The sequence below is a fragment of the Carcharodon carcharias genome, chromosome 32 (genome assembly GCF_017639515.1).
Source record: "Carcharodon carcharias isolate sCarCar2 chromosome 32, sCarCar2.pri, whole genome shotgun sequence".
Lineage (NCBI taxonomy): Eukaryota > Metazoa > Chordata > Chondrichthyes > Lamniformes > Lamnidae > Carcharodon > Carcharodon carcharias.
Genome location: NC_054498.1, coordinates 13,298,234 through 13,321,340, shown reverse-complemented (window position 1 = coordinate 13,321,340; position 23,107 = coordinate 13,298,234). Strand labels below are relative to the sequence as shown.

At 47.3% G+C, this 23,107-nt stretch overlaps 1 protein-coding gene across 28 annotated transcripts in view; it reads right to left on the bottom strand.

Annotated features, from left to right (window-relative positions):
- The window catches only part of celf6 (CUGBP Elav-like family member 6), an 828,179-nt gene that overhangs the window by 105,795 nt on the left and 699,277 nt on the right, over nt 1–23,107 (bottom strand). For 3 of the 28 annotated variants that reach the window (XM_041178329.1, XM_041178328.1, XM_041178341.1), the window contains exon 4: nt 16,215–16,230. The exons of 22 other annotated variants lie outside the window; for them this stretch is intronic. In XM_041178329.1, coding sequence (XP_041034263.1) covers nt 16,215–16,230 — 16 coding nt within the window. Of the gene's footprint in view, nt 1–16,214; nt 16,231–22,984; nt 22,997–23,107 lie in introns of all 28 variants that reach the window. 3 more of the 28 variants (XM_041178331.1, XM_041178330.1, XM_041178342.1) reach the window with 1 other exon arrangement.

The following is a 23,107-nucleotide window of genomic DNA, read 5'->3' as shown; positions in this document are numbered from 1 at the left end:
ATCATTTTCACGTGGTCCATCTCTGACACTTCCCTTCCCTTCCTTGACCTCTCTGTCTCAATCTCTGGTGATAGACTGTCTACCAATATCCATTACAAACCCACCGACTCCCATAGCTATCTCGACTACAGCTCCTCACACCCCGCTTCCTGTAAGGACTCCATCCCATTCTCTCAGTTCCTTCGCCTCCGTCGCATCTGTTCCGATGATGCTACATTCAAAAACAGTTCCTCTGACATGTCCTCCTTCTTCCTTAGCCGAGGTTTTCCACCCACGGTCGTTGACAGGGCCCTCAACCGTGTCCGGCCCATCTCCCGCGCATCCGCCCTCACGCCTTCTCCTCCCTCCCAGAAACATGATAGGGTCCCCCTTGACCTCACTTATCACCCCACCAGCCTCCGCATTCAAAGGATCATCCTCCGCCATTTCCGCCAACTCCAGCATGATGCCACCACCAAACACATCTTCCCTTCATCCCCCTTATCGGCATTCCGTAGGGATCGCTCCCTCCGGGACACCCTGGTCCACTCCTCCATCACCCCCTACTCCTCAACCCCCTCCTATGGCACCGCCCCATGCCCACGCAAAAGATGCAACACCTGCCCCTTCACTTCCTCTCTCCTCACCGTCCAAGTACCCAAACACTCCTTTCAAGTGAAGCAGCATTTCAGTTGCATTTCTCCCAACTTAGTCTACTGCATTCGTTGCTCCCAATGTGGTCTCCTCTACATTGGAGAGACCAAACGTAAACTGGGCGACCGCTTTGCAGAACACCTGCGGTCTGTCCGCAAGAATGACCCAAACCTCCCTGTCGCTTGCCATTTTAACACTCCACCCTGCTCTCTTGCCCACATGTCTGTCCTTGGCCTGCTGCATTGTTCCAGTGAAGCCCAACGCAAACTGGAGGAACAACACCTCATCTTCCGACTAGGGACTTTACAGCCTTCCGGACTGAATATTGAATGCAACAACTTTAGGTCGTGAGCTCCCTCCCCCATCCCCACCCCCTTTCTGTTTCCCCCTTCCTTTTTTTTTCCAATAAATTATAAAGATTTTCTTTTTCCCACCTATTTCCATTATATAAAAAAAAACCCCACTAGAGCTATACCTTGAGTGCCCTACCATCCATTCTTAATTAGCACATTCGTTTAGATAATATCACCAACTTTAACTTTAACACCTATGTGTTCTATTGTACTATTGTCGTTGACATCTTTTGATGATCTGCTTCTATCACTGCTTGTTTGTCCCTACAACCACATCCCCCCCTCCACCTCTCTCTCTCTCTATCTCTCCACCCCCCACACACACACCTTAAACCAGCTTATATTTCAACTCTTTCTTGGACTCGAACTCAAGCTCTGTCGAAGGGTCATGAGGACTCGAAACGTCAACTCTTTTCTTCTCCACCGACGCTGCCAGACCTGCTGAGTTTTTCCAGTTAATTCTGTTTTTGTTTTGGATTTCCAGCATCCGCAGTTTTTTTGTTTTTATAAGAATTGATCCACCTCTGCCTTAGAAATATTAATTGACCCAGCCTCCACTGCTCTCCGGGGAAGAGAGTTCCAAAGGCTCACGACCCTCCAAGAGAAAAAAATTCTTCTCATCTCTGTCTTAAAAGGAAGACCCCTTATTTTTAAACTATGTCTCCTAGTTCTGGGCCAGCATTCTCCGGCCCAGTCATGTACATTCAAGACAGAAATTGATAGATTCCTAGATATTGAGGATATCAAGGGACACGGGGATAGTGCAGGAAAATTAGGTTGAGGTAGAAGGTCAACTGTGATCTAGTTGAATGGGGGAGCAGGCTCGAGGGGCTAAATGGCCTCCTCCTGCTCCTATTTCCTGTGTTCCTAAAAATCCATTGAAGTCCCAAATTCTATCTGTTCCTTTGTGATATGTGGCTGAAGCAGATTTTCTTTTAAACAAATGCGATAGTTGCATTCAAGGTACTGGTCAGATACATGTGGACAGGGGTATGTATAAAGCGATACTGCTAACTCCACTGCTGACGCAGGTATAACACTGCTCTTTGCAGGTTTTAAAAAATTGTTATTCATTCTTGGGATGTGGGTGTCACTGGCCACCTGACATTTATTGTCCATGCCCAGCTGCTTTTGAGAAGGTGGTGGTAAGCTGCATCCTCTTTGAATCTCTGCTGTTCACGCGGGAAAGGCAGTGGCACTATACTATTAGGTATGGAATTCCAGGAGTTTCACTCAGTGATGATGAAGGAATGACTGATATAATCCAGGGATGTCTCCTGTTGATCCATGAGGAATTTGTCAAGGCAGTGATAACATAGCAATGAAAGCATTCCTGTAGTGTAGAGGTTATCAAATTCGCCTCAAATGTAAGAGTGCCTGATTCGAAACTAGACAGAAACATTTTTTTAAAAAAGCATTCATTTAATTGTGAGAAAATGTTCAATTATTGATTGCAGACCAGTGCAGAGGGATCTGGGTGTCCCAGTACATACATAACAAAGTGTTACTATGCAGGTACAGCAAGTGATTAGGAAGGCAAATGGAAAGTTCTTGTTTCTTGCAAGGGGAATGGAATATATAAGTAAGAATGTTTTGCCAAAGAGCATTGGTGAGACCACATCTGGAGTACTGTTTACAGTTTTGGTCTCCTTATTTAAGAAAGGATATACATGTGTTAGAGGCAGTTCAGAGAAGGTTCACTTGACTGATACATGGGATGGGGGGGTGGGGGGGGGTGTGGGTGCAGGGAAAGTTAGCTTATAAGGAAGGGTTGAACAGGCTGGGCCAGTATCTATTGGAGTTTAGAAGAATGAGAGGTGGTCTTATTGAAACATATAAGATCCTGAAGGGACTTGACAGAATGGATGCCGAGAGGATGTTTCCCCTTTGGGAGAGACTAGGGGCAGACCCCTCCCATCACCAGGATTGTTGAGTCCTGCCGAAAGTCAATGGACTTATGGCTGGGCAGCCAAATCTTCCATGGTGGTCCCACCACGATGGGGCCGAGAAATATCGGCCCAGAACTAGGAGACATAGTTTAAAAATGAGGGGTCTTCCATTTAAGACAGAGATGAGAAGAATATTTTTCTCTCAGAGGGTGGTGAGCCTTTGGAACTCTCTTCCCCAGACAGCAGAGGAGGCAGGGTCAATGAATATTTTTGAGGCAGAGGTGGATAGATTTTTGACTAACAAGAGAGTCAAAGGCGATGGGGGTAGGCGGAATGTGGAGTTAGGGCCACAATCAGATCAGACAGGATCTTACTGAATGGTGGAGCAGGCTCGAGGGGCTGAATGGACTACTCCTGCTCCTAATTCATATGTTTATATATCTGTTCGTATTGGTCCTTCTTTTCCCATCAGCCAAGTTGAATAAAATGTGCTGTGATAGTTCATGAGAAGAAAATAGGCTTGGTGGTTAGAAAACATGCACTGACCAGTTGGTGGGAATTCTTCAATCACTAAAACTGACCAAACCCATAGTGAAGTATTTGCTTTTTTACATACAGCACAGAAATAGGCCATTTGGCCAAATCAGTCCATGCCGGTGTTTATGCTCCACTCAAGCTTCCTCCCATCTTTCCTCATCTACATCTATCACCATAACTATCTATTCCCTTCCCTCTCATATGCCCATCTAGCCGCCTTTTAAAAAATTCATTTATGGGGTGTAGCTGTCACTGGCTAGGCCGACATTTATTACCCATCCCTAATTGCCATTGAGAAGGTGGTGGTGAGCTGCCTTCTTAAACCACTGCAGTCCATGTGGTGTAGGTGCACCCACAGTGCTGTTAGGGAGGGAGTTCCCAGATTTTGACCCAGCGACAGTGAAGGGACGGTGATATATTTCCAAGTCAGGATGGTGAGTGGCTTGGAGGGGAATTTGCAAGTGGTGGTGTTCCCATGTGTCTGCTGCCCTTGCCCTTCTAGATGGTAATGGTCGTGGATTTGGCAAGTGCTGCCTAAGGAGCCTTAGTGAGTTTCTACAGTGCATCTTGTAGACACTGTTGCCACTGTTCATTGGCGGTGGAGGGAATTAATGTTTGTGAATGTGGTGCCAATCAACGAGCTGCTTTGTCCTGGAGAGTGTCAAGCTTCTTGAGCGTTATTGGAGTTGCACTCATCCAGGCGAGTGGAGAGTATTCCAAAACAGTCCTGACTTGTGCCTTGTAGATGGTGGACAGGCTTTGGGGAGTCAGGAGGTGAGTTACTCGCCACAGGATTCCCAGCCTCTGACCTGCTCTTGTAGCCACAGTATTTATGTGACTAGTCCAGTTCAGCTTCTGGTCAATGGTAACCCCCAGGATGTTGATAGTGGGGGATTCAGCGATGGTAATGCCATTGAATGTCTGAAGGTCAAGGGGCAATGGTCAGATTCTCTCTTGTTGGAAATGGCCATTCCCTGTACCTACATATTCAATTCAACCACTCGCTATGGTAGCGAATTCTACATTCTCTTTGGGTGAAGGGTTTCTTCTGGATTCTCTATTGGGTTTCTCAATGACTATCTTATACTGACAGACTCTAGTTTCACTTATCCCCACCAGAGGAAACATTCTTTCTATATCCAATCCATCAAAATCTTTCAGAATTCTAAAGACTGCTAATAGGTCACACCCCCAACCTTCTTTTTTCAAGAGAAAAGCGACCCAGCCTGTCAATCTTTTCCTGATATGTCTACTTGTGCATTTCCAGTATCATCCCTGCAAATCTTGTCTGCACCCATCTCCAGTGCTTCTCTACTGTTTCTATAATATGGCTTAGAATTTGTCTCAGGTGCTGCAGATGCATATCAACAAACTCTGCTGGTGTGGAGTCTGATAATTGAGCTGCTTAATCACAAATTCAAGAGAAGGGCTATTCCTGTCACGTAAAGGAGCAATGTTTATGTGGACCAAAGCACAGAGGAATACAGCTGGAGTGTGAACAGCAGAAATGCTTCAATGCGAGGGAACGGGAAAGATTGTTGGAAAGGTCAGAGGTCAAGACATGTCATGGGGCGACTCTTTTGAAGGACTAGTCCTCTGAGAGGCATGACAGTGCTTTGAAAGAGGGAGCTAAAGCTGCAGGAACTGATTGAGGTGCCTATACTAGAATGTTAAAAAGGACCATTAGAACATGTCACTGCCAACTGTGTGCCAATTGGCCTGCAGGCAAACTGTCCTTGCCTTGACTTTGACACGTTTCCCTCTTTTTATCTTAATTTGCTTACACGATTCACATCCAACACAAATATTGTTTAGTTTTTGCAGGACTTGGCTGAAAGAAGGCAAAGAATTTACATTTTTGGAATACGAAAAGGTTGGATGTTATGTTAAAGCTGATATAAGGTACTGAATGGACCACATCTGGAGGGTCATGTTCAGTTCTGGGCACCACATCTCAGCAAGGATTCTATTACTCTGGGAGAGGTCAGAGTGCAGATTCATCAGAATTATATTGAGGTTAAAAGGGTAGATTTATGATCAACTTGCATAAACTAGGCTTGATTTCCCTTGTGTATGGAAGATTAAGGGGTGTTCTACTTTAGGCTGTTGAAGTAGATCTCCATGCAAAGGGCAAAGGAAGTATGGAACTCTAGTCCACCCCTATTGTACATGCTACCCTGCCGAAAACACATCTGGTTGGGGGCACATAAAATGTTGTCTATTGTGCTGTTGGGAAAAAGCTAGAGTCCATTATTAAGGAGGTAGTAGCTGGACACTTAGTAAATCATAATACAATCAGACAGAGTCAACATTGTTTTGTGAAAGGGAAATCATGTTTAACAAATTTATCAGAGTTGTTTGAGGGTGTAACAAGCAGGGTGGCTAAAGGGGCGCTCGTGGATGCAGTGTATTTGGATTTCCAAAACGGCATTCATAGGGTTTCACAGAAAAGGTTACTGTACAAGATAAGACCCTCATGGTGTTGAGGGTGATGTAATAGCATGAATAGAGGGCTAGCTAACTCATAGGAGAGTCAAGAAAATGGATCAGTTCCAGGTTAGAAAACTGTAACTCAGTCGAGTGCCACAGTGATCAGTGCCACGGTCTCAGCTATTTACAATCTATACCAATAACTTGGCTGAAAGGTCAGACTACATTGTCACTCAATTTGCAGATGATGCAAAAATAGCTAGGAAAGCAAGCTGAGAGGAGGATACAAAGATGCAAAGGGATAAAGATAGGTTAAGCAAGTGAGCAAAAAATTGGCAGATGCAATATCGTTTGGGATAAAGTGAGGTTGTTCACTTTGGCAGAAGAATAGAAAAGCAGAACATTAGTTAAGTGAGCGAGACTACAGAATGCTGCAGTACAGAAGGATCGGGGGTTCTTGTACATGAAGCACAAAGAGTTAGCATGTAGGTACAAGAAGTAATTAGAAGGGCAAATAGAATGTTGGCCTTTACTACAAGGGGATGGAGTATAAAAGTAGGGATGTCTTGCGACAGCTGAACAGGGCACTGGTGAAGTCCCACCTGCAGCGCTGTGTACAGTTTTGATCTAATTAATTAAGGAGGAATAAAGTTGCATTGAAAGTAGTTCAAAGAAGGTTGTCTTATGAGGAACAGCTAAGCAGGTTGGGCCTATAATCATTGTAGTTTAGATGAAGGAGAGATGATCTTATTGAAACATATAAAATTCTAAGGGGGCTTGTCAGGTTCGGTGCTGAGACGATGTAGGACATTTTTATTTTAAAGTATGCAATCGTTAACTACCAAACTCAGACTCAGGCAATACAAACGCAATTACCACATTGTAGAAAATTCTTAAATGCACCAACTGCTGAAAGCCATCACGATAAAGCTGATAATTAACTCTGGCTGATAATATCGTCTTTTTTTCAAGCTATGTGTCAGTGTCACGAGAAATACTGAGGTTTTTGTGCTTACTCCTCTCCAAATTACGTGACTCACAAGATTAATAATACAATGATTGTACAGTTGATATTCCTTAGCACCCACTCTAGGTCTAATCTCTTATTTGGATTTTGACAGTACTAAGTATAATTATGTCCTTATAATGTTAAATCCAAGGATCTGCAGCCTTGTCGCTAAATAACAGTAATTTGTATTTATATGGTGCCTTTAGCATAGTAAAATGTTCCAAAGCATTTCCTAAGAGAGTTATCAAACAAAATTTGACTCCAAGCCACATAAGGACAAATTAAGACAATTGCCCAAAAGCTTGGCCAAAGAGGTAGGTTTTAAGGACCAACTTAAAGAAGGAGAGAGGTAAAGAGACAGAGAGGTTTAGGGAGGGAATTCCAAAGCTTAAGACTTAGGAAGTTGAAGATATGGCCATCAATTTAGAGCAACCCCAAAGGGAAAAAACAGTAAAAACTGGGAACTAAGAATACTGATCCGAACTGGACTTGTATACCTTAAAATGGAACAGCAGTAAAAACTGGGAATTGAGAGCACTGGTCCGAACCGTCTTTTCCTTCTGGGAATGAAATATGGGGTTGCGCGTGGTGCTGGAATCGGAGGAGCATGGAGTTCTCTGATGGTTTTAGGGCTAGAGGAGGTTATAGCGAGGCCATGGAAGCATTTAAAATCGAGGTGCTGCCTGGTCAGCACAAAATTGCACCTCTGGATCCCGATTGCGCCCAGTAGCTCGAATGAATGGAACATCCAAAGCTGCACGTGTTTCTTGCAGTGTGCTCCACTCGAAATCCAATACCTTGGCCTGTCTGGCCACTCTGCTGCCTCCCGATTTCTGGGGGTAAAGTCATGTTTCGACACTGAATGAATCATCGGGCTGTGACGTCAGTATGTGAGGTAGGCCCCAGACTGCCTGGGGGAGGTGGTTCTCCCATGTCTGAATTCTGCCTGGTCAAATAACAGGAGGTGGGAGCACATCAGGCCCCACATACTAAAATAGAGCCTGCAATCTTTTTTTAAACAACACAAGTATTTCTGTGCCTAAGATGTAAAATCCCCCAAAATTTTCCTCATTGGGCCCAACGTAAAGGCCTCACTGCAACAAGCATGGCTACTTCCAAAATGCAAAATTACTCAAAACATATTGGCATAAACACCATATGCCATAGTTTAGTTTTTCAAAACTCCTTCCTGAAAGCTCTGACAATAAGGGGGGCAATTTTCCAAATACATGCTGGAATTTCCCGGGATTGAGAATGTAAAATCCTTATGCTCCTTCTAGAATGTGTATTTTTTGCTCCTTAATACCAACAAACTTTCCAAATTAATATTAATGCATAAATTAAGCAACAAAGGGGCCTTTCCTGAACCTTTGCGCTCATACTCATACAGTGCAAAACAGCAACGAAAAGACCTGAGGAAAAATCGAGCTCCACACCAGGCCTCCCAGTGCCAGATTGTCTGAGCGCCAGGATTTCTTGTGATCCTAAAGCCGCAGGCTGGACACTCCCACCTTGTTACTAGGCCTCGCACCTTATAATAGATGGTCAGGAGCATGTGACAAGGTTGTAAAATAATGGCAAAATTTAATCTGGCCCACAAGAGCAGGTTAGGTTGGTCAACAATGATTAAATGTATAACAAAAACAAAAATACCTGGAAAAACTCAGCAGGTCTGGCAGCATCTGCGGAGAGGAACACAGTTAATGTTTCGAGTCCGAATGACCCTTCAACAGAACTAAGTAAAAATAGAAGGTGAAATATAAGCTGGTTTAAGGGGGAGTGGGACAAGAAGAGCTGGATAGAGGGCCAGTAATAGTTGGAGATAACCAAAAGATGTCACAGACAAAAGGACAAAGAGTTGTTGAAGATGGTGATATTAGCTAAGGAATGTGCTACTTAAGGGTAGAAAGCAAGACAAGCAAGGTACAGATAGCCCTAGTAGGGGTGGGGTGGGGAGAAGGGATTGAAATAGGCTAAAAGGTAGAGATAAAACAATGGATGGAAATACACTTAATAATACTGGAAGTAGGTGGGAAAAGACAAATCTATATAAATTATTGGAAAAAACAAGGAGGGGGAAAATCGGAAAGGGGGTGGGGATGGAGGAGAGAGTTCATGATCTAAATATGTTGAACTCAAAATTCAGTCCAGAAGGCTGTAAAGTGCCTAGTCGGAAGATGAGGTGCTGTTCCTCCAGTTTGCGTTGAGCTTCACTGGAACATTGCAGCAAGCCAAGGATGGACATGTGGGCATGAGAGCAGGGTGGAGTGTTAAAATGGCAAGCAACAGGGAGGTCTGGGTCATGCTTGCGGACAGACCGAAGGTGTTCTGCAAAGCAGTCATCGAGTCTGCGTTTGGTCTCTCCAATGTAGAGGAAACCGCATTGGGGGTAACGAATGCAATAGACTAAGTTGAGGGAAGTGCAAGTGAAATGCTGCTTCACTTGAAAGGAGTGTTTGGGCCCTTGGACGGTGAGGAGGGGGGAAGTAAAGGGGCATGTGTTGCACTTCCTGCGGTTGCATGGGAAGACGCCGTGGGAGGGAGTTGAGGTGTAGGGGGTGATGGAGGAGCAGACCAGGGTGTCCCAGAGGCAACGATCCCTGTGGAATGCCACTGGCGGGGGGGGGTGGGGGGGGTGGGGTCGGTGAAGGGAAGATGTGTTTGGTGGTGGCAATTTGCTGGAGTTGGCGGAAATGGCAAAGGATGATCCTTTGAATGCAGAGGCTGGTGGGGTGATAAGTAAGGACAAGGGGGACCCTATCATGTTTCTGGGAGGGAGAAAAAGGTGTGAGGGCGGATGCGCGGGAGATGGGCCGCACATGGCTGAGGGCCCTGTCAACAACCGTGAGTGGAAAACCTTGGTTAAGGAAGAAGGAGGACATGTCAGAGGAACTGTTTTTGAAAGTGGCATCATCAGAACAGATGTGACGGAGGCGAAGGAACTGAGAGAATGGGATGGAGTCCTTACAGGAAGCGGGGAGTGAGGAGCTGTAGTCGAGTTAGTTGTGGGAGTTGGTAGGTTTGTAATGGATATTGGTGGACAGTCTATCACCAGAAATTGAGATTGAGAGGTCAAGGAAGGGAAGGGAAGTGTCAGAGATGGACCATGTGAAAATGATGGAGGGGTGGAGATTGGAAGCAAAATTAATACATTTTTCCAGGTCCAGACGAGAGCATGAAGCAGCACCGAAGTAATCATTGATGTACTGGAGAAAGAGTTGTGGGAGGGGGCCGGAGTAGGACTGGAACTTTTGTCTGTTACATCTTTTGGTTATCTCCACCTATCACTGGCCCTCTATCCTGCTCTTCTTGTCCCACCTCACCCCACCACCCCCCCCACCCCCCCAAACCAGCTTATATTTCATCTCTCTTCTATTTTTACTTAGTTCTGTTGAAGGGTCATTCGGACTCGAAACGTTAACTGTGTTCCCCTCCGCAGATGCTGCCAGACCTGCTGAGTTTTCCCAGGTATTTTTGTTTTTGTTTTGGATTTCCAGCTTCCGTAGATTTTTGCTTTTATATATATATATATGATTAAATGTATTCCTGGATGTTTCATCACATGATCACTCTCCAGCCATTAGTTGGCCAACACATCCACCCTTGTGATGCACTGCTTTCCTATGTCAATTAGAAAGCAAAAAGGTGTAATACCTAATTGGACTTTTTAAAATTCATTTGTGGGACGTGGCCATTACTGGTTGGGCCAGCAATCACTGCCCATCCTTAGTTGTCCTTGAGAAGGTGGTGGTGAGTTGCCTCCTTGAACCGCTGCAGTTCCTGGTGTAGTGTTGTTAGGAAAGGAGTTCCAGGATTTTGACCCAGCGACAGTGAAGGAACGTTGATATATTTCCAAGTCAGGATGGTCAGTGACTTGGAGGGGAACTTCCTGGCGGTGGTGTTCCCATGTGTCTGCTGCCTTTGTCCTTCTAGATGGTAGTGGTCGTGGGTTGTCGAAGGAGCCTTGGATGATGCTTAATGTCAGCCAAGTAGGCTTTTTCCCATTTTCCCATATTTTTATCTCTGGTGTAGAGAAATTTTCAAAGAAAATTTTAAAAAATCTATCCTTTTGATCATGGTTTTTTTCTGCAGGTTGCACACAACAGTGTTCTGGAGAGCGATTTTTGAATCCTGGAGACTCCAGGCCAAACCCCTAGAGGAGGTTGTGAGGCAGTGGGGGCAATAAATTAGGAGGGAAGGCAGGGGACAGGATGCCTGTCATCTTCCCAGCTCCATGCAACTATCAGTGGCGGGGAGTTTGTGGAGGACAGCGTTCTGCACAGAAGCCAACTGAGGCCCTTAAGTGGTCATGTGGGGAGAGCACTCAGTAAAAGCCGGTGGCCTCGTACAGGCTCACTGGTGGGGCTTGGAATTCTCTTTATCAGAAGCTCTGTAGCCTATGGAGGACCTCCCCACAGCGGCATGGCCCACCACACACCCCATTAATGACCCCCAGCTCCACGTAGCCAAGGGCTGCTTTACCGGTCCCAGCAAGCCCGATCACGCTCACCTGGTTTTTGAGGATGGCATCCATGATCCCCATCCCACTGGCGCAGCTGGGACCGAAGAGCTGCCAGTCCTCTGATCGGCCAGCAGCTCCTCCCGTCCTTAAAGGAATGGGTCCCCCCGGCGCCAGGCAGCTATTGGCCTAAAGGCCACAGAATCAGGTCGGCAGAGGCAAGGTTGCCCCCCACCCCGGCCAGGCTTTCCATCCTGCGGTCAGAACCGTTACCGCCTGCACTCAACTCAATTCAGCCCAATGCCGTGAAAACGGAAGCGGGGTTAGATTGTGTTTCTTGAGTAATTCATTGGCCAGGATTTTACATCCCGCGAGCAGGCACACACCCCACCTCATCGTGCACTTGTGCAATATTTCGCTCAGCGGGCACACACAACAGCCAGAAGAGTGCCCACCGACAATTAAGGGGGCAATTAAGCCCATTTTCCGTGGCCCGTCCAACCTTACGGCTGGTGGATGGGCCAATCGGCCAGGCAGGCTTCACATTTTTGGTGAAACCTCATCCAGGGGGGCGGGGTGAAATTTCCGTTTGGATTTAAAATCAAAATAAGTATCTGGGGGCTGTTTTTTCTTCTGTGAGGTACGCTTTCAGGTGCTTGATTGTGCTGCATAGACATCTGTTGCAGCATTTTTGGGCTTTTTAAATAATTATTTGGAGGTCTGCAGCTCCCTGAGGTGTCGGCCTGCCCTCGGGGAGCTCAGCGGAAGCGCCCACCAGCACCCGGGGTGCCCTTGGAGCCCACCCTCTTCCCCTCTCCAGTGGCAGTGCTGAGCCCTTCTCCAGGTACGTTTCACATTGGCTGGCCGGTAATTGGCCGGACAGCATAAGATCGCGGTCAGGGGCCATTCACAGGCGGAGGCACATTTCGCGCCCGCTCTTGGGCCCACCAATCACGCGTGCCCAACCACTGCGAGACTCAGGCCGTCAATTTTTGATTCACCTTTACATTGTATTGTGTCAGTGAGCCAGCAATTATTCTCTGTAACCAGTATTCCTCAACTCCACATGTTCCAAACAAACAGAAAAGCCTGGTTTCTGTTTAACCTACAAATTATAAAGAATCAACAGTCCACTACCAATGAGCTGACAGTGGTCGTCAAGTGGTTGCTATGGAGCTGCTTAAGTTTTGAACACAGTATAAAGATGAGGCTGTGGTTGCTATGGCGGATTAGTATAATCCAGGCTACACAATAACTCGAAAACCTAGCTACGCCTGTCAGGCGGAGGAATTGAATGAACAGGTTACCGTCCACATCTGTGATCAGATTATAGATTATCCCGACGTTAATAGTAATTCATCTGAACGCAACTGCAGGCAAGCAATATCAATCTTTTACCTATATTGCTTAAATCCGAGATGCATCTGAAGCATGATAATTGGGGCACCTCAGAGGAAATGAAACTGCTCCACACCATCCCCATTCAGTGAAGTCTACCGTGTTTTTTGAACATTCTGAACATGGTCAAACTTTGAAGCCTTGAAAAAAATCCCTCCAAAAATAGGGGCTGACCCACGCGCTGAGTGTGGACGTGAGCTGCCGGCGTGGGTGGTCACCATTTTGAAACGTCATCAGCACCCGGTGCAAGGAGTGGGCATATTTTTAACTCCTGTGCAACTTTGCAACTCAGCCCTTGTCTCCTGCTTGACCCCTTGTGCCCAGTTATAAGGCGCTGGCAAGCAAAACGAGCATTTGTGGGTCCAAAAGCCGAAGCTGACTACTAACGTGAGTATAGCACGTCATGGCTGAAAGGGGGAGTCGACTTACACACCGAGTATATGCGGAAACATGATATTTGGAGCTGGAAAAATGGGGTCGTCTTATACACCGGGTAGCCTTATACGCGCGATTTACGGTGATTTAAAAAATTTATCGTACTGTGAATAAAGGCTGTTGACTGACAGTGGAGAATCATCCAATCACTTTTCAGTTGACGTGGGAAGGGGGGTATCACTATGATGGGCATAGCAGGTGACCAATGGCAGAATGCCTGGAGGTGGCGGAGTAGTTCGAGGCTGGAGGTCATGTGATGAAAGCTTCAGGAATATGCCCAATCAGAGTTGGCCACCCTCAGGAACATGTCTCAGATAAAATGGGCTCCTGACCTTCATATGTTTGGAAGGACTACCTGTCCTCTTATAATTTCATGTGGTTCCATTTTGCCAAATGATGGTCCTGTAATGCCTTGATACATTTTGCTATGTTAAAGGTGCTATATAAATGCAAGTTGCTGTAGTTGACAGCATTGCAAGAGCTAAAATTTATGCACCATTCCAAAGAAGTGAGACCATGGCTGATAACTCAGCATAACCGGAACCTAAAAAGCAACACTGACGGCAGCAAACATCTGGAGTGAACGCAAAGGGTCATGAGGACTCGAAACGTCAACTCTTTCTTCTCCGCCGATGCTGCCAGACCTGCTGAGTTTTTCCAGGTAATTCTGTTTTTGTTTTGGATTTCCAGCATCCGCAGTTTTTTTGTTTTCATAGCAGTGCTTGCAGGAGTGAGTTGGTGGCTGCAAGTAGTCGATGAGAGGCAGGAGTGCTCGTGTATCGCACTTTCCACATCTTCGGGAAGCCCCTAAGTGCTTCACAACTAACAAATTACCTTTGGAGTATGGCTTTGTCGGCAAACATAGCAGCTAATTTGCACACAGCAAGCTCCAACGTACCGGATGTTGTAATTGAGGGGGAAAAAAGAAGTGCCAAGAGATCTTACATTCACCCGATCAGGCAGATGGAGCCTCAATTTAAATCTCATCCATCTTGTGACTGACTGGCATAGCCGGCTTTTTCTAACGCTCGTTGTGGGTCGGCCGGTCCCAATGCCCTCGAGGCCTTCGTTATCCCATTTGGCCACCCCTGAAAGTCATTTACACCCGTGAAACAGGGTTGCCTGGCACATGTTGCCACCACTGAGGAAGGGTTACCTGTTGGGCACTTTCAGGTGACCCACCCCAGCACAGACGGCTATCACAGAAATGAGCCAGGAAACCTGACCTTTCTCAACCTTGGAAGCACGGTGCTTGTTTTAATTTCCTGTTCCAGCGTCGGATTAGCAGGGCCTTTTCCAGGGAGTTCTTGATAATTAAGTGTTAGTTAGCACTTAGCATCTCTGAGACTTTTAATCAGTTAGTGTGAAAATTGTCCAACAATGGATTCAGCACTTGTTGGGGAAACTTGATCATCTATTTTCATAGCTGCTAAATTTAATAATCTTAACCCTTCAGACTTGACAGCACCAACTTTTACACCTAATATTAAAAATAGAGCAGGGTGCACATAAGAAATAAAGGAAGCTTGAAACATATAGACTAACAACAGCAAAGCCTGTGCACGAAGTTAAAGGAATAAAAGAAGCGGGATGGAGGGAGAAGATACCCTAAACTGGGCAGGGCCAGGTCAAGGAAGAATCTAAAACTGAGACCTTAGGACCTTGAAGTCAATTTGTTGGAGCAGAGAGAGAGGGATAGGGAGCCGGAGCAGGTATTGACAGGATTGAGGAACTTGGTGCAGATAAAGACTCAGGCCACAAGAGTTCCAGAGAAGCTAATGCTTGCGTCACATGGAATGAAAAAATACCATTCATAGCATCACATCAACTTCTCCCATGGTCCAATCTCAATTCCTCTTGTGAATTGTCCTTCATTTACCTCAGCAAAGATCGTGAATAAGTGCTCTGTAATCCCAAAGGTAATCAGTGAATCAGAGTATAGGCACAAGGCCATCTTTCTCCATCTCCCTCCCTCTCTCTCTCTGTCTCTGAGCAGCCCCAAGGGAATGAAGGGGAGGGGGCTTTGATGCCTTTTGGAATACTTGAGCTGAGTTTATACTAATCTTTAAAATCCTTCATGTCTCTCATCATTAAGTATTAATTTTTTGAAGCTAATCAAGCCTGTGTCAAATAGGTTTTCTACAGCCTTTTTGCACAAATTTCATTCTTGTTTGTGAACATAAAATTGCAATATCCCATTTCTCTTTTAGCTCACCCTGTTTCCTGTGAGTACAGCCTGAATGAAACATCCAGTTCAAAACTCCGTCATCTCTGCCCCTCAGAACTTGGAATATATTTTACCAAATACAGAAACAGTCGACATGAAGTGCTTGTTCCCAAAGCCACCGCCGATTAATGTAATTCCCGATTACTGAGCTGAAAAACACAGCTGGGATGTATTTAAATGAGAGAATTAATATTAGCTTGGCAACCTGAACCTGCGCCTTGCTCTGCCTAACAGAATATATTTTTTGTGCTCCCTTGCTCAAAACTGTGTCCTGTAAAGCTACACCTCTCATGCATGTCAGGGAAATTCAATGCAGCCCTCAGAGGTCTGAAGGAAGAAAATGTGCAGTACAAGCCAAGTAGGACCAGGAAGTGCTCGTATACTCTTTGAAAATGTTCAATAACGCTGCATTTATATAAGGGACTAATGACACCTCATGGCTGAATGCCTTTACTGAAGTTCGAGATGATCCCTTTTACAGGAACGCTGTTGCAGACCTGCATCATTGGGCAGGAATTTTGCAGCCCCGCTCGCCACCGGGATTTTCCGGACCCCAGCCACGGCTCCCGCCAAAGCAGGGCTGGGAAAATCCCAGCCTTTGTGTCTTCACCTGGCACCCGACGATTTACTTTGAAAGGAACGCACTGTACGGGTGGAATTGAGTTTGGAGGCGAGGGGGCGCATTTAATCGAGTGGGAGGGTGCAGGGGTGGGGACCCCATTGCCTTCGCACACGGATGCTAACTGAGGCGCTTAAGTGGGCAATTTGATGATGCTGTTGCCTATGGCACATGTCACTACTGCAATCATGGTGAAAATATTCGGGATCACTGCTCTGTTAAGACTGTGTAAAGCAGGAACCTCAGAGTTGGCACAATTAGCAAGAATCTGACGCGTTTCTTGTTTACCAACCCTCCTTATTGTTAATTTCCGATTTAGAAAGCAACTTTGCACCCAATTTTTAGAGATGACCTACATTTAGTAGCTGCTTTCGGAGCACACGCTGTACAGCCACATCTTCACCATGGCTGCTACACTGGCCAGCACTGAGACTACCACTGAGCTCTTCCAATGCCTGGCAGAACTGACTCAGGAGGAAAATAATAGCATTTTTCAGGAGAACTTCCATCACAATCACTTCAACAATACTTGGGATTACACAGTAAAAGGAGAGCAGGTTGTAATTTAGAGTTTTCATTTAGTCCTGGGCAAAGATAAGAAATTGAAAAGAAATCATTTCACCGCTGACAGTCTATTTTCACTTTGCTCCATAACATTCTCTCTGTGCTAGTGTAACCCATAGAAGGGGGATTGTAGGTGCTATTGTGATTATGTACCTGCATCTATAAAGACTACCATGATTTATTGATCGATCTACTGTAAACTATAGTCCATTAACACTTCAATGGTTCATTAATTGCAAGCATAGAGCAGAAGACAGAAAATAAAGTGAATGGTTATTATAAATGTCAGAAGTGCTATCTTTTGGCTGAGGCATTAAACTGAAGTCCCTCCTGTCCTCTCAGGTCGACCTGAAATATCTTAAGACATATTTTCAAACAAGGGTAGGGAGTTCTCTCCTGTGCCCTGGCCAATAATTATCTTCAACCAACATCACTAAAACACATCACATGAACATTATCACATCGCTGTTTGTGGGAGCTTGCTGTGCACAAATTGGCTGCTGCGTTTCCTCCATTACAACAGCGGCTACACTTTAAAAGTAGTTAATTGGCCGGAAAGCTCATTGGAGAGTGAAAGGCACTATATAAATGCACGTTCTTTCTTTCCAAATGGCACTCTTTAAAGAGCCTGCTCTCCGTTCGGTTAGCTGGCACATTGGTAGCATTGTGATCCAGGGAACACGTTTGTCGGTTGGGATTTCAAGCTTGGAATTCTGACCTCTTACCAACCATTCCGGATCACCCTTGCCAGCTTGCTCAGGATGGCACACTGACGGCCAGGACAACGCGGTAGGTGAGACGAGTGGCTTCTCATTCTCTCTGCAACATATGGCGCCAGCATTTGGACCATCCCACACAGCTGATCTCAGGTACTTCAGCTAAGCTTCTCCATGAAGAACCTGCATTTAAATGGCGCTTTTCATAACTTCTGGATATTCCGAAGCGCTTTATAGTCAAATAAGAGCTTTTGAGGTGTCATCACTGCAACCAATTTGCACACAGCAAGTTCCCACAAAACACATTGCTATCATGATCAGATAATCTGATTTTTTGATGCTGATTGAAGGAGAACTCCCCTACCCTCCTTTGAAATAGTGTTGGCATTTTTTTTACACCTACCCTGGAGGGCAGACAAGGCCTTGGTTTTAGAGTCTCACAGCATCAGCTGCAGTGCAGCACCACTTGAGTACTGCCCAGAAGAGTCAGCCCATAATTATATACTCAAGTCTCTGGAACCCACAAACTTAGAACTCAAAGGGTGATTCACTAGACCACAGCTCTCAGCGTAAACCATAAAACAACTTCAAAAGGGCAGCAGACACATGGGAACACCACCACCTGGAAGTTTCCCTCCAAGTCACTCACCATCCTAACGTGGAAATACATTACTGTTCCTTCACTGTCAAAATCCTAGAACTCCCTTGCTAACATGACTAGAGGTTCAAAAAGTCAGCTCACCACCACCTTCTCAAGGGCAATTAGGGATGGGCAATAAATGCTGGCCCAGCCAGCGACGCCCACATCCCATAAAAGAATAAAAAGAGAGAGAGATGGACAAAATGGCAGCTGTGGAAAAAGCCACCATCTCAATTTATTTATTTAACTCATGTTATTCACATTTTGTTCTGCTAGCAATGCGCACACAGATCTGGTCATGAAAGTGCCAGAAATAGTGAAATGTGTATCCAGGAATTGTCTCTGTTAATAAGGTATTATAGCTCTGCTAGACCACTGTTGCACTTCATTATGATAAACCTCTGTTGCCATGGCAAATTACAATTACTCTAAAGGAACACCCAAGTAGGAATGTTCTGCCCTCCTGTTGGCAGTGGGCATCATGGTAGGTGACTGGGGGGTGGGGGGGAGGGGAGGGAAGGTCGGGGGGGAGACAATATGGTGGGATGACTAAAATCTGTTTGATGCCGTTGTGAAGCAGGTTTGGGATTTTCCACTCCGCCGGTCAATGGCGAGCTGCCTTTCCCGCTGCCGGATATTGGGAACATAATTTCAATACTTTAGCGTCTCATTGTGAGCCCAGCTCACCAGGATTGTTTCCCCCCCCCGCCCACCCCACCCGATGCTAGATCATTTGGGCACATTGGCCTGATTGCATGATGACATATTTCATTTAAAAGGCGTGCACCTGGGAAGCTGAACTTCGAGAGGAACTCGGAGGTGAGTGCGCATTAACACTGCCCAGTTCTTGTGACAGCCGCCCGTTCAGCTTCAGGGGAGAGACGCCACTCATTCAGGCAAAGGCACGGGCCAGTCACTTTTTCCCGGCTGGCTGACAGTGTGGTGCTAGGGAAAGGGCTGCACTGTGGTTGGGGCCAGTTGTGGGAGGGGTGGGGAGGGCAATTCAGCCAGGTCTGATGGTAGAGCACAAGCACATGTGAGGGGGGCAGCGGTGAAGGGACTGGCCACGCATGAGGGAAACCTTGTATAAAGTGGGCATTCTTACGCAGCTGAGGCAGTTCAGGCTCGAAGTCGGGCCTTTAGCTTATCTGCCCACACAAGCAATGCAGAGACATAAAAGTGCCACCAAATGCTCTGGAACCTTGCACCCCTTGGGGTGCAAATTAATGAGCGTTTTAGCGGACAGCAGAGCAGTTGGACGACTGGGCATGTTGTACAATCTCCTTGTGAAAGTTGGCCATGGAGCAGTCACTGCTGGAGCCACTCACAGCTCCTTGCAATGTCATCATCCCGGTTTGGATCAGTCTGCCCCATGGTTCAAGCTAACAGTGCAGCCTTGCTGTGCAGGTTAGGAGAATGCCTGTGCCTGAGCTGAGAGCACAGCGTGCAGTCCAATGGGCAAAGCTGCTGCCAATCGGTCAGTGGAGTGGGGCGGTGGTGGGTGGAGTTTCGGGCAGCCATGTAGCGCACTAAACTCTGACCATCCAAGTGGTGGCCAGCACTCTCCGAGATGCGTTAAGGGGTCTTGAGACAGAGCCGGAGCTGCACATGTAACCATGAGAGGTCTCTAGGAGACCAATGCTAATCAATGCATCTCTCTCTCTCGCTCTCTTTCATCCTGCCGGAGGAGTACATCAGGAGCCTGGTGACCTAGCTGTACACCTCATGGCTTACAGGGAGCAGAGACGAAGGAGAAGAGAGCAGTGGAGGTGCCTGGCTGGGAAGAGGGAGGAGCAGCACCCTCCAGAAGAAGAGGTGGCTAGGGATCCTGCGCACGCCACTGAAGACCCACAGTGGGTCGGTGCCCACCGACACCCAGGGTCTATAGATGGTGCTTGTCATTCGTGCAGATGACAGAGAACCAGTGTTGCCGAAGGCTGTCCATGGAATTGGTCGGTCACATTTGCCACCTGCTGCAGGATTTGGTGCCATGTGGACTTGAAGGGCAGGCACCGTGAGTGGCCGTGAAAGTGACCAGGGTGCTCAATTTTTATGCCAGTGGCTCTTTCCAGGGCTCTACAGGTGACCACTTCAGGATCTCGCCAGTCTCCGCACGCAAGTGCATCCTGGAGGTCACGGATGTCATGTTCGTGAAGGCTTTGTGCATTTGGCCCAGGATCAGGAAAGCCAGGAAGCAGGAATGCTGGGATTTGCACAGATCTCTTGTTTAACAAAGGTGCAGGGTGCCGTCGACCGCTTTCACGTGGCACTTAGGTCTCCATGGCAACAAGCAGCCAATTACATCAACGGCAGGGTTTCCACTCGCTGAATGTTCTGCTGGTGTGTGACCACTACAAACACATCCTACATGTCTGTGCACGATTCCCAGGGAGTGTTCACGACTTCTACATTCTCAATAGGTCTCAGATCCCTAACATCTTCCAGGGTCCACAGAGGCTGCAGGGTTGGCTCCTCGAGGACAAGGACTAAACACAGAGGATGTGGCTGATGATGCCCATGCGGCCTGAGAATACAGTAGAGAAGAAGGTACAACGAGGCTTATGCTGCAAATTGCACTTGGTGGAGCAAGCCATTGTAAATGAGGTTCTGGTGCCTGGACCAGTCTGGTGGAGTCCCGTCATACACAGAGGGTGTCATGCATTGTTGTCAACTGCTGTGCCCTTCACAACCTGGTGCTGCAATGGGGAGAGAAGCTGATTGAGGAGGAGATGGAGGAGCTGCACAACTCCTCCGATGAGGAAAACGTCGATGGGGGTGGGGGTGAGGAGGTCCTCAAAGACGAAGATGACAAAGATGAGGCCATTGTGTTTGCAAGGCCAGGTAGGCACGCTCGAGAGACCCTCAAAGCTGCTAGATTCATGGGGGCTGATGACAACATGCAGTGAGAAGATGCCATAGATCCTCACACTGCCTCTGTGAACGCTTGACTCCTGTCTGAATGATATATACCCACTGTGATAAGGCTCCAGTCATGGAGATGCAGGGGATGCCAACAGTCTCTACGTTCCAGGAGGATGATGATGACATGCTGTGGGGACACTCCATAGATCCCCACATAGCTTATGTGAATGTGTGACTCCTGTCTGGCTGACGGTACCTCACTTGCACTCTGTGAACAGGGTCATACCATAGAGATGTTGTGGGGAAACTTTAACTTCTCCTGATCCTATGGCATCCTTCGTGAGCCAAACCCTTCAGGACTGCACTGTCTCTGGACAGAGAGATGGGGAAGCCTGCCACACCTCAAAGGTGCTGGGAGCACACAGAGAGAATGATGGAACTCTGTGTCGCCAGCCCAGGATATTCTGGCAGCAATGATAAGCTCCATTGGGCTGTGGGCATGAATGATTTGGCATCATCGGTGTGCAGAGGGAAGAGACCCTGGACTGAGACACTTGTCTTTATCTAGTGCAGGAACTAAGCTTTTATTTCAGACCTGACAAAAACACTGCTCATCATAACAAGGAGCCATAGACAGTTCGACATTGTTAGGAGTTTATTTACAATAGTCAACATTATGTACAAGTGACCAACGCCCATGCCCATGCGGTGAAACTACATTTGCTTAACCTTCTGACCCTGTCACTACGTCTTGTTGCACCCCCAGTATCCACAGCGGAGGTGGAGGCAGCCTGCTGACTGCTGCGCCCTGTCTGTGATGACCTCGGTGGGCATCCTCTGGAAGGCCAAGACCTGGAGGGCCCCAGCCTGCTTTTGGAGTCCTGGTGTGTAGCAGTGGCACCCTCCATGGTCTGTAGAGCTGGATCCCCAGGGGTCACAGGAAGAGGGGATTCGGATGGGCCAGACGGTCCTGGAGTCTCCTGTGTGGATGGCCCTGGGGTTGGCACCTGCTGATCCTCCTCCTTGTGAGTGTCCAAGGGCCCCAGGCTGACTCCTTGAGGAGAAGGGGAAGCTGGAGTGAGATTGAGCTGCCCTGTCCCCCTCTTGCATTGACACTGTTGAAGGCCAAATATGGCATCAAAGATGGAATTCAGCCCGCTCAGCAGTGCAAGACCTATGTCCTGGACCAAGATGTCCACTGCGGCTGCCATCCTGCTGGTGTTGACCTCGGTGCGTTAGCTATCACCTCAGCCTGAAGGTGGGCGGACTCCTCCAACGTGCCTTGCAATTTGAGGACTGCAGCAGACATCCCTTCCTGATGTTCCCGAGCTTGCCTTTACAGCTCCAGCAACTGAGGTATGACCGAGTCCAGAGGCTCCTCATCTGACTCAGCAGATTCCTAACCTCCAGCAGTCCTCTGAGTGCAAGAAAGCTAGGAAGTCCTTGCTCTCGATCAGACAGTGCGATGTGCTCACCAGATTGTGATCCCGGGGCTACTCTAAAGCTAGATCCCACCGGGGTGTGTGTCTCTGCCCTGGTGGGGGGGGTGTGGGTGAGCGCTGTGATGGGTCCTCAGTGATGGTGTCATCATACTTTTCTTGTGAGGTGTTTTCAGGGATTGAGTCGAGGACCTGGGCCGTGGACCCCTCAGCCGCTTCCCAGATGTGCCTGCGAAAGCAAGGAGAGATAATTATTGCATGGCAGGGGTGTGTGGAACAGGGGAACTCACTCACTGCATGGTTGTCTGATGGATGTTGCTCTGCTGGATCCTCACTTGGTTGAGCAGCGCCAACATCACCGTCAGCACAGGAACGGTCCAGATCATCGTCGGCCAGCTGGATGACTCTATTTTCAAAGTCTGTGAGGGCCTTGATGTCAGGCATTCCTCCACCAGTCTGCAACCTCTCCCTTTTGTTGTGTGTCAGCTTGTCCTGCATGAAGACAGATGGAGAGAGTGTAAGCAGGACACCTGCCAGGCCAGATGAGAAGTATACCTGGCATGTGTGGGTGATGACTGGTTCCAATGGATGGGGTGAGGACACGATCCATGGGGCAACGAAGGTGTGTGTGAGAGAGTGAATGGTGATGTCCCTTGAACTGCCAGTGAGGGCCCTGTGGATGTGTGATGGGTTTGCAAGTGTGTGAGTTGAGAGTGGTGAGAAGAGTGACTTACCCTGGTGGAACGGAGGAGACCATTCATCCTCTTTCGGCACTGGGTGGCTGTCCTTTTTTACAGGGTGTTGGCGCTGACCATCACTGCCACTGCATCCCATGCTAGATTGGTGACCTTGCTTGCTGGTCTTCACTCAGAGTGTGGTAGAGGACTTTGCGATGGG